The 11,745-nt window shown below is 51.1% G+C and overlaps 1 protein-coding gene across 1 annotated transcript in view; it reads left to right on the forward strand.

Moving 5' to 3' along the window:
• Positions 1 to 2,536, forward strand: part of Trim8 (tripartite motif containing 8) — a 14,741-nt gene extending 12,205 nt beyond the window's left edge. Inside the window, exons 4-6 of the mRNA XM_015494725.2 lie at positions 366 to 397; positions 532 to 647; positions 975 to 2,536. Of these exons, the coding sequence (XP_015350211.1) occupies positions 366 to 397; positions 532 to 647; positions 975 to 1,582 (756 nt within the window). The 3' untranslated portion in view covers positions 1,583 to 2,536. The remainder of the gene's footprint in view (positions 1 to 365; positions 398 to 531; positions 648 to 974) is intronic.
• The last annotated feature ends 9,209 nt before the right edge of the window (positions 2,537 to 11,745 follow it).

The following is an 11,745-nucleotide window of genomic DNA, read 5'->3' on the forward strand; positions in this document are numbered from 1 at the left end:
TTTTTTTTTTTTTTTTTTTTTTTTTTTTGCAGGAGAGTGGAAGGGTACCAGGGATTGAACTCAGGGACACTCAACCACTAAACCACATCCCCAGCCCTGTTTTGTATTTTATCAGAGACAGATCTCACTGAGTTGCTTCTACCCCGCTAAATTGCTGAGGCTGACTTTAAACTCATGATCCTCCTTCCTCAGCCTCCCGAGCTGCCGGGATTACAAGGCATGGGCCACCATGTCTGGCCTAAATGTAGCTTTTTTATCTCCAAAAATGGTGACACTCCCCATGCTACACCCTGCCTGGGGAAAGGGAGAGGGGGGCAGTTTCCTCCTTGCCTTTTCCACTGACTGACCCTTTTCTCTCCCTCTAGAACACCAAGTCTGTGAAAATCCTAATGGACAGGTGAGTGGATGGCCCCTGGCCCTAAAGGAAACACATCTGGGGGAGGACAAGGAGGGCCAGGCCCACAGGGGGGAGGTAGGGCGGGCTCAGCGGTGATACCTCCTCACAGCAGATGCCCCGTCCACTGCCCCCAGGACCCAGACCTGCACGGGCAGCAGCCTTTCTCCCCCTAAGATCGGCCACCTGAACTCCAAGCTCTTCCTGAACGAGGTGGCCAAGAAGGAGAAGCAGCTGCGGAAGATGCTAGAAGGTGAGGGTGAGGTCCTCCTTTGAAGGGAGAGAGCCCTTTGGGCAGGGGTAAATGCCAGAGCCAGTGTGGTCTAGGAAGATAGACCTTTCTTCATATCCTGGCTTGGCCACTTTTTCTACCTGTGGGACCTTGGGCAAGTGACCTGAGCCTCAGTTTCTTTAACTGGGAAATGAGAATACTAGTAGTCTGTACCTCCTAACGGAGAAGCCAGCTTGAAGGAAGATGTTACATGTTTGATCCCACAGATGTACAAGGTCCCCAGGGGAAAGGAGACCTGGGTTGCTTGGGCTGGGAGCTTTGGCGACTTTTGCCCCAAACTCTCCACAGGGCCTTTCAGCACACCGGTGCCCTTCCTGCAGAGCGTCCCTCTGTATCCTTGTGGCGTGAGCAGCTCTGGGGCGGAAAAGCGCAAGCACTCAGCGGCCTTCCCCGAGGCCAGTTTCCTAGAGACGCCATCCGGCCCTGTGGGCGGCCAGTATGGGGCAGCAGGCACAGCCAGCGGCGAGGGCCAGTCTGGGCAGCCCCTAGGGCCCTGCAGTTCTACGCAGCACTTGGTGGCTCTGCCGGGCGGTGCCCAGCCAGTGCACTCGAGTCCCGTGTTCCCCCCATCGCAGTATCCCAATGGCTCCGCCGCCCAGCAGCCCATGCTCCCCCAGTATGGCGGCCGTAAGATTCTCGTCTGTTCTGTGGACAATTGTTACTGTTCTTCCGTGGCCAACCATGGCGGCCACCAGCCCTACCCCCGCTCCGGCCACTTCCCCTGGACAGTGCCCTCACAGGAGTACTCACACCCGCTTCCGCCCACACCCTCCGTCCCCCAGTCCCTTCCAGGCCTGGCGGTCAGAGACTGGCTCGACGCCTCCCAGCAGCCAGGCCACCAGGATTTCTACAGGGTGTATGGGCAGCCGTCCACCAAACACTACGTGACGAGCTAACGCCACGCAGGCTGGGCGCTGGGGACCCTTCCCCCCAACCCCGATGGCTCCGGAATTATGCACCCAGAGACCTGCCCTTCTCTACCTTCCTCTCCCCTTCTTGTTCCATTCTCCCAGGTCTTTTCTTTCTTTTTGGATTTTATTTTGTTTGGGGCTTTGTTTTTTTTTTTTTTTTTTTTAATGAATCTCCTGGATGGAGGCAACAGTGGGAGCTGGCATTGGTTGGGCCACAGGTGGCCCTGGAGTTGAGAAAGTGTCTCTTGAGGCGCTGAGTTCTCTCTCTGTCTCTTTTTTCTTCCACTTCCTCCCCTTCATACCCCCAGGCTGGAAGGACCCTCAGTTTCCCCTAAAGCCTTGGGGGATCCAGTTCTCCTCACTCTCCCTGGGAAGAAGGCCCATTGCCCACAGGCCTGTTTCTCTTCCCTCTTGTATTTTCTTTGGGGCCATTCAATCACTGATGGAGTAAGGAATGACCTATAGATTGTGGAACTTTTGTTTTGTTTTTTTAAATTTTTTTAAACCAAGAATGATTTCTCCTGCTTCCTTCTCCTCACCATCTTCCTGACGGAGTTCAAAGGCCACTTCTCAAGCAGCTTTTGGCACCTTCAGCCTCAGAGTGGAATCTTTTAAAGACAGGAGCCCCATGTCCAGGAAAGGGGAAAAGGAACTTTGCCAATGATAGTGACCACAGCAAAAGCAAATAATAATAATATTAATAATAATAAAAGAGAAATAAATAATAAAATAAAAAACAATAGCACAGCTCTTGTCGAGGTCAGTGGAGGAGGAGGGGCTGCCCCAATGGGTCCTTGCCTGGGTTTTGACACAGCAACTTCCTATAGTGAGCACTTTGTATGAATCTTGGACTTCCTGTTCTCAAGGCGCAGGTATTTATTCTGTAATCTGTCTAGAGCACACACCGAAATTCAACCTTCTAATAAACATGATGGCGCAGTCCTGCTCCCTGCCTTGCCTCTTACCCACCATCACCCTCTAGGCCTGGGATCATCAGGCATTGGTGTGAGGAAGGGCTGGGCCCTCGAAGGACAAAAATCCCTGCCCTCCTTCCCTGGATTCTCCCCTTCTGGGTCTAGAGGATTCCAGGCCTGTGAATGTCAGTTTCTCAAGCGCTGACTAACCACGTCTACTCTTGACCTTGGGTTCATTTGACAAATATTTGCCAAAGGCCTCCCAGGCCCAGCCCCATCCTACATGGGTCCTGGCATCTCTTTGAGGTTCTGCCAGTGTGCTTTTAACAAGGACAGATGAAGGAGAAATACCTCAGAGTCTTGAAAAGTTTACCTCTTTTGGTCTACAAATATTTATTGAGCACATAATATGTGTCAGGCACTGTACACGGCTGTAAGCTTAGAGGCAGAACAGACCTTGTCCTTGGAACTGATCTAGCTGGGCCTGGGACCCTATAGGGAAAGGAACCATTGACAGATTTCCTTAAAGTCCCAAACAAATTGAGAGCCCAGGAATTTGCATTCCTGACTTCTGGTGATTACGATGCACCCTGGGGTTTGAGAAGTGCTGCCAAGAGTGGCTGGCTAGGGTCCTTCCTATTGCATGTCACTGAGACCCCTGGGGTATAGGGGGGTAGAACACCAAGGCCCTCCTCTTGCATGGATCTATCCTAAGTGAGCCCATACCATCCTTCCATATTAGTAGGAGTTGCAACCTTTGATGGTTTCTAATTCTCTCTCCCCTTGTCTGGGTAGAACCAGGAAGGCTAGGACAAAGGGGAGCCTGTCCTGTGGTCTAAGCCTTGCTGGCCCCTAGTTACCCCTCCTTTCAGAAGAATAAAGGACCAGGTGGGAAGAGGTGGTCAGGGTCTGCCCCCTGGTCTGTTGGTCTGACTAAATCAAACCAGAGTCCAATGCCCCTACACTCTTGGAAACAGGTGACCCCAGGTAAAGAGGCTGGACCCCTGCTTCCTTGTTGCCCCATCTCAGTCTTACAGGCAGCCAGAGCCAGGAGCTGAGCCAGATGACAATAGCTGGCTTTGCCTTTCTCAGCCCTTGCACCTGTTTGGGGCTAAAGGGAATGGGCAGGTGGCTGGAGCCCAGGGTGGAAGGATGCCTGGGGGCAGGTGCTGGTGGACACACAGGCATTGACTCACACATGCTCCTGTCTCACTGTTCCTTTTTACCGGAGCCCTCAACTTCCCCCATGCCAGGAGTTGGGAGCCAAAACAGAAAGCTGCCCAACTTCTTTCCCACTTGGCCTAGTTTTGTTTTGGCAGATGGGAGGGGTCCTTTCTCTAGGCACATCAATCAGGGTGGGATGGGCTCCAGCCCCCCTCACCCCCCACCTTCCAGCCCACCCCAGACAATTACTCAGGCACACAGCTGGAAGCGAGGCCACTGACTTGGGCAGCCAGGGAAGCAGGAAAATGCTAACCTCATCCAGCTGTCCCCAGCTACCCAGCTGTCCCTGGCTTTGTAGGAGCAGCTGTCGCCCACCTCCCAAAAGAGTCGGGTAGAGGAGGCCTAGAAAAAGCTGGAGCTGCCCCAGGACACAGGCCCACTCAGGAAGGCAGCCAAAGAGCCTTCCCTTCGCTGACCCAGGCGGAGGGCCCCGATCCCCTGCCTCCTCCGCACACCAGCTAGCCGGGCCCTCCCGCCAGCGCATCCTCCGCTTCCCCTGAAAGGTCATCGAGCCTCCCCTTTTCCAGGAAGGGCTGGGGAGTCGACCGCCTCTCCCCGCCCCTCAGACCGGGGGCAATGGCTCCTGTAGCCCAGATGTGCGGAACCCGCTAGAAGGCCACCGCCGGGGGTTTCCTCCTGCCACCCCCGAGGCCCGCTCTTTCATGTCGCGGCCCTCCCCAGGCCCAGCCTGCAGCCAGCAGCTGGGCCCGCTCCCGCCCAGTCCCTCAGCCTCTCTCCCAGCTGTCTTTGGGGTGGGGCCGGGCAGCTGGGGAACAGCTGCTAGGACGGGGGCGGGGACCCTGCAACTGCCGGAAACAGTACCCGCGCCCAGGGGAGGCCGGAGGAAGGGCGAGGCCTGGGGGACAGTGGGATCTTCCGCCTCCTAGCCCAGCGCTTCTGACCTGGGAGGTCCCAGATGCAAGCCCCCTCCGAAGTTCAGAGGGCACCGCAGGGGCGGGCGGGAACCCAGGGCAGCCCTGGCCCTCCGCTGAGTCAGCACCCAAGTCCCCTCGCTGCAACATTCTAACCTCTCTTTAGAGTTCTTACCAGGCCTGTTGGCACCCACCCACTCATCCAGTCATTGTCATCATGCCCCACCTCAGACACCTTCTCTTCCATCTGAAGGTGGGGGAAGCGGTGATTAGCAACTTCAGGACCGCACCCAGTCCCCTGGGAATTCCCTACCCCACCTCTGCATCCTGTAAACTGTGGGGGTCTGTTGGGCTGGTTAAATCAAACCAGAGTCCGATGCCCCTACACTCTTGAAGTAGATGGCCCCAGGTAAGGGGTCTCGAATTGCAGGTCAGCATCTGGGACCTGGCCTTCCCTAAAGAACTCCCTGAATACAAATAGAGGTCAGCGGGCGACAAGGTGAAGGGAGACCGAAGCAGGATTCTCAGGTTTCCTTGGGCAGACCTTACAACCTTTTATCCCCTCTTGTTAAGTCAGAGTCTCTCTCTGGTTTTGAAGAGCGCTTCCTTGGAATTGCTTTAGAAACAGTGACCTCCAGAAGCTGGAATCCTGGTACTGGTTCTAGAATACCTTCTTTGAGTTAAGGAGGCCAAGAGTGAAATATTGGGCATTTTTAGATCACTTCTGCCCTATACTCGGTGCAGAAATGCTGGGGCGAGGGCTAAGATTCTAGAATTTTCTTTGGAGGCTTGGGGTTAGAGATGGGAAACAGACAAGGGTGTAGAGCAGAGGCAGCTACAGTTGAGGGGTGAGAAGGGATAGCCCTAGACTAGGAAGGGGGCTTGCTCCAAGAACATTCATTTCTTCCTTCAGCTTCTTTCTCCAATGCTCTACCTTCCATTGCCACCCAAAAGCCTTTCTTTCCCCCCAGGGCAAGTTGTATTGTCTCTACCAGAATTCCTTCAGTGACAGCTAGCAGTCAGTCCCAAGACATCTTTTCCACAGTGTAAGTTCCAAATAACAAGTAGAAGTCAGATGAATAGTGCTCTCATGAGTGAGGGAAGCCTTCAGAGCCCAGGGCTACTTCCTTGAACATCTTCTGACCCTGGCACTTAGGATGCAAGGACCTAGCTATGGACTTTTTCTGGAGTTCTGCACTGAGGGTCTTTGAATGTTTTCTCCATGGGACCAGTTTTCTTTAATTGCTGTGTGGATAATTTCTCTCAGCTGCAGCAAACTGGGATATTTATGACTTCTCCTTGCACTAGATCTTCAGTAATTGGGTCTTCCTTGAGAGAAGACCCATCTGCTCAGGGCCTTGGATTCTTTTTCGTTTCCTTTTTTTTTTTTTTTTTCCCTTTGGTGGATCTGGGGATTAGACCTGTGGCCTCACACACACCAGGCAAGCTGCAGTCTTATTTTTCTTTTTTTCTTTAAATTTTTTCCTTTCTTTCTTTCTTTTTTTCTAGTTGTAGATGGACACAATACCTTTATTTTACTTATTCGTTTCTATGTGTTGCTGAGGTTTGAACCCAGTGCCTTACATGTGCCAGGCAAGCGCTTTACCACTCAGCCACAACCCCAGTGGCCCAGTCCTATTTTTCATTACTTACATTGAGGCAAGAAGGGGGAGATATATAGGACAGTGTGCAGCTTATAGAATGGGGGGTTAGGGTGGCATAGGTAACATCTCAGAATTGCAGGTCAGAAGTGGAATCTGAGCTGGAGATATGGCTCAGTGGCAGAGTACTTGCCTAGCATTTAATGAGGTGCTGGGTTCAATCCCAGCATCACCACTCACCAAAATAAATTAATAATAATAATAATGGAATGGGGAAGAGTTTCCAAGAACTGAGTGGTGAGGATGGTGTGGACTTCTGGTCCTCTTGGAAAAAAAAAATGGCAGTGAATCATTTTTAACATATGGATGGTCTGGCTGCTTAGTTGTGAATCAAATGTTACAGGGCTGAAGTTGTGGCTCAGTGGTAGAGCACTCACCTAGCATGAATGAGGCACTGGGTTCGATCCTCAGTACCACATAAAAATAAAGTAACGATATTGTGTCCACCTACAACTAAAAAATAAACATTAAAAATATGTTGTTACAGACACTGTTTATGTATGTGTGTGCCTGCTGCAGGACATTGAGCAGGAGGGACCAAGAATGCAAATGGACACTCAAGACCTAACAGCCACACTAAATGCTATCCCCCCGACTACTCTCACTCTCCAGGCTCCATCCACCAAACCATATCCTTAAAGTCAGTCCTCCAACAACCCAGGCAGTTCCATGCCCCAGTGGCCTTGGAGTAGCTGACCTCTCTGCCTAGCCTCAAAGTCTTACCTCTTCCTTGCAGCCTGCAAAGGGTGGTTGAGGAGAAATGAGATGATCCCTTGAATGCCAGTTCTGGTGCTGGCACAGCTAGCTTTCAGGCATCGGGAGCTATTGCAGGGTTATGTTCCCTTGGGATAAACCATATTCCTAGGCACTTCACTCCCTCACTTGGTATTTTAACCTATGTGATTTCTATGTGAGGTTACTAGCTGCACAGCTTTCAAGTCCAACTGGGCTTGTGAGTCCCTGGGGCACATGGAATACTAGTCATCTTTCATGTTTCAGTCTAGCACAGTGCCTGATTCATTCATTCACTCATTCATTAATGCAACAAGTACTTATTGAGATCCTTTTAGTGCTGGCATTGCTTTAATGTTGGCACAATGTCACCAAACAGTCTGCCCTGTGATAGCTAATAATCAAGCAAGGAAGAGACAGAGAACAACATTAAATTTGAGTTTGTAAAACGTGTTACAAAGGAAAATAAAGCAGGGAAAGAGGGATAGGGAATGTCAGAAGGGGTGAGGGGCATAGAAGTTGTTGGGGTATTTTTTTGTATGTGTGCTGGAGATTGAACCCAGGGCTTCACAGTTAAGGACTCTACCACTGACCTATACTGCTATCCCTTTATTCTTTTTTTATAGTCCCTTTTGAAAATGATAATCAAAGGAAGGGACGTGGTGTTTGGTCATGTGGAAAACTCAATGTATAATTTAGACGTCTGTCAAAAACGCGACAAATAAANCCTTTTTTTTTTTTTTTTTTTTTTTTTTCTATTACCAGGGATTGAACCAAGGGGCTCTTAACCACTGAGCCACAACCCCAGCCCTTATCCTCTTTTTAAATTTTTTTTTTGATACCGGGGATTGAACTCAGGGGCCCTCAACCACTGAGCTACATCTCCAGCCCTATTTAGAGACAGGGTCTCACTGAGTTGCTTAGCGCCTCCCCATTGCTGAGGTTGGCTTTGAAACTACCATCCTCCTGTCCCAGCCTCCCAAGCCACTGGGATTACAGGTGTGTGCCACTGCGTCAGGCCTCTTTTTTATTTTTTGAGACACGATCTCCCTAAACTGCCCAGGATGTCCTGAACTTGTCATCCCCCTGCTGGTGGCCTGTAATCTAGCAATTCTGGAGGCTGAGGCAGGAGGACTGCAAGTTGGAGCCCAGCCTCAGCAATTAGTGAGGCCCTAAGTATTTAGCAAGACCCTGTCTCAAAATAAAACATTAAAAGGCAGGGAGCTGAGGATGTGGTTCAGTTTCTAAATTTAATTCCCAGTACCAGAGAGAGACAGAGAGGGAGAGAGAGAATGAACGAACCAAGTAACTGGGATTACAGGCATGCCCACTACACCCAGCCATTGAAATTTTTATATGGGGAGGTAGTTAGGGAAGACTTGGCTGAAATGGTGACTTTGAGCAGTGAAACCTCGAGAATGTGAGTGGGTAGCATAATGAATTCCACTGTTATGTACAGTTATAAGGCATTTAATGAAGGAAAAAAAAAAAAAAGAATGAGAGGGGCAAGATCTGGTGATATTTGGAGCAAGAGTATTCCAGGCAGAGGGAACAAGCACAGAGACCTCAGGCAGAGGGTGATCATTTTAGGAAAAGTCAGAGGGCACTTGTGGCTGGAAAGAGTGAGTAGGGAACAGAGTAATGGGTGCTGAGATGAGGGAGGCAGGGAGGAGAGGGTGCTAGTATGCAGCACTCTTTAAGCACTTCAGCTGGGCTCAAGAGAGATTTGCTAAAACTGGGTGCGGTGCGGTGGCCCATGCCTGTGATCCCAATGACTCAGGAGGCTGAGGCAGAAGGATCACACCTTTGGAGCCACGCTGGACAATTTAGCAAAAATCTGTCTCAAAACAAAAATTAAAAGTGTTGGGGCTGGGGATGTGGCTCAAGCGGTAGCGCGCTCACCTGGCATGCGTGCGGCCTGGGTTCAATCCTCAGCACCACATACAAAAAAACAAGGATGTTGTGTCCGCCGAAAACTAAAAAATAAATATTAAAAAATTCTCTCTCTCTCTCTCTCTCTCTCTCTTAAAATAAATAAATAAATAAATAAAAGTGTTGGGGGCGTAGCTCAGCGATATAGCATCCCTGGGAACATAAGGAAGGAAGGAAGGAAGGAAGGAGGGAAGGAAGGAAGGAGGGAAGGAAGGAAGGGAAAAAGGAGAAAAAGAGGAAGAAGAGATACTTGTTGAATGAATAAATGCCAAATGACTAGGCCGGTCAGGGCTCTAACCCTTTCATGGGGTGCCCTGTACTAGAGGGTCTTGGGCCATCTTTCTAGGGCCTTGAATATGCTGGAAAGGAGAGGTAAGAGAAGTACAAAGTCAAAGGCAGACATTCAGGGAGTCTTGGAGGGGCCGTGAGAATTTCTTATCTGAAGCGCAGGGTCTGTGTGAAGTCCATGGTCCAAACGTCTATTAAAAAGGGCCGGGGTGGGGCTGGCTCAGTGGTAGAGCACTTGCCTAGAAGCACTGGGTTCCTCTGCACCACGTAAAAATAAATAAATAAAATGTATTGTGTCTATCTACAACTAAAAAAGAATTAAAAAAAAAAAAAAGCCTATTAAAAAAGGGCTGTGATCAGATCAGAGGGGTCTTGAAGGTCAGGACAAATATTTTGTGCAGGAGCTTTCCATAGCAGCAGGGCCTCCGAAGGGGCTCGGGCAGGCAGACTGCATTTTAGCACAATGACTCTGGCCTTCAAAGGGAGGAGTGGCCAGGCAGCCAGAGACAAGGTGTGGGGTGGGGAGGGGGCAAGGTCCATGTGAACTACAGGAATGTTGGGGCACAGGAAGGACTGGGACCAAGGCCTGGGAGCCTGGATCCCGCCATGTCCTTCCCTGTCCACCAGCCCTGGGCCCACAGTCAGCAGAAAATCCTGGCTCCAAGGAGGAGGAGGTGCAGAGCCAGAAGCTGCTGAGGGAGCTCGGGCAGCAAGATGCCATTGTGCGTCGGCAATCAAGAGGCTTCAGAGGAAATCAAAAGCACCAACTGGGGAAATGATGTGTGCACACTCTTTCTCTCTCTCTCTCAAACATACACACAAACTTCTGCCTCCAAAATGGGTCAAGTGAAGGCTGTGGGCGTGGGTTGGGGAGGGAGAATGGGAGAGGGGGTGCCAGGAGGCCCCAGAGCAGCCTGGGTCCTTGTGCCCACTCACCCTCCTGGCACTGGGGATGGCAGCAGCTGCAGGGTGGGGTGGGACGTGAGGATAAATATACACCTCCCCATGCATATGGATAATGCACGCAGCTGCCCCGCTTGCCTAGTGTTCATTAGGACCAACTGTTTCAGGAGCAGTGCAGGCGGGCGGGAGGGGGTGATGTGCCCATTCACAAACTCAGGGTAGAGGGGCTGCCTGCAGCTGTGTAGACACCTCCCCCTGCCTGGATCAGCATCCTGGCTCCTCAATGCCCCTTCCTCCCTCTCTTCTCCCAACTCACGGCTCTGCCAGATCTGGAGTCTTTAGGGTAGGAAAGGGGGTTGGGGAGTAAGTCAGGATGAAATCTGGGCTGAACCCCCCATGCCATAGGAACTGGCAAAGTGAGGGGACACTTAAGCTGGTTTGGGTCCCTTAGCCCCACAATGGGCTGTTGCTGACAAACCAAAGCTTCTTATCCCCTTCTTTCCAAAAGCCATCTGCAGCATCCAGGCAGGAAAACTGCTTTGGCCCTGTTATCTGGAAGCTCTAGGAGAGCCCCATGCATAGTCTGAAGGCTTCTCTGTGCCCCGGACAGAATTCGAGGGGGTTGGGGGCTGGTATGCCGCTGATGCTGGCTTCAACCTCCAGAGCACGTGTCCTGGTGGGACTGGGGACTGGGTTGAGGGAGGGTGCTGAGATCCAGGCCCAAGGAGGGGTCTGGCTGGTGTACTAGGTGAGGCCGTCACCAAGAGTATGACTGTGCAGCTTGTGCCCTATGCAAGGGTACTGGCCTGAGGCTCCTGTGGATAGCAGCAGGCTTTGCAAACTCCCCCATGTGGGTCAGAGGACCAGGAGACAGGCCTCTGCCTCAGGGAGCTTGCCTCCCACTCAGAGAAACCGCAAGGACAAAGGCAGTGTGTCTGTCCTGAAGTCTGCTCTCTCTTCCCCTCCAGTAGTCTCGGTGGGCTGTGGGGCTGCTGCTCCAGGGTCCGGGTCAGGGACTGCTAAACTCCAAGCAGGAAGGGTGCAGCAGCCTCCCCACCTGGCAGCATTTCTTTTCTTCTCTTTTCTTTCTTCTTCTTTTTTTGGTCCCTTTTTCTTTAAGGTACTGAGAATTGAGTCCTGAGTACTTTACTACTGAGCCCCACTTCCAGCCCTTTATCTATCTATCTATCATCTATCTATTTATTTTGTGGTGCTGGGAATCGAACCCAACTGAGCTATATCCCCAGCCCCCTTTTTTACTTTTTATTTTCAGACAGGGTCTCAGGGGGGCGTGGTGGCACATGCCTGTAATCCTAGTGGCTCTGGAGGCTGAGACAGGAGTTCAAAGCCAGCCTCAGCCATGGAGAGGTGCTAAGCAACTCAGTGAGACCCTGTCTCTAAATAAAATACAACATAGGGGCCTGGGGTTGTGGCTCAGTGGTAGAGTGCTTACCTAGCAAGTGTGAGGCACTGCGTTCCATTCTCAGCACCACATATAAATAAGTAAATAAAATAAAGGTCCATCAATAACTAATAAAAATATAGTAAAAAAAAAAATAGGACTGGGGGATGTGACACAGTGATTAAGTGCCCCTGAGTTCAATCCTTGATACCCCCCCGAC

Source organism: Marmota marmota, unplaced genomic scaffold (genome assembly GCF_001458135.2).
Source record: "Marmota marmota marmota unplaced genomic scaffold, marMar, whole genome shotgun sequence".
NCBI classification, from domain to species: domain Eukaryota; kingdom Metazoa; phylum Chordata; class Mammalia; order Rodentia; family Sciuridae; genus Marmota; species Marmota marmota.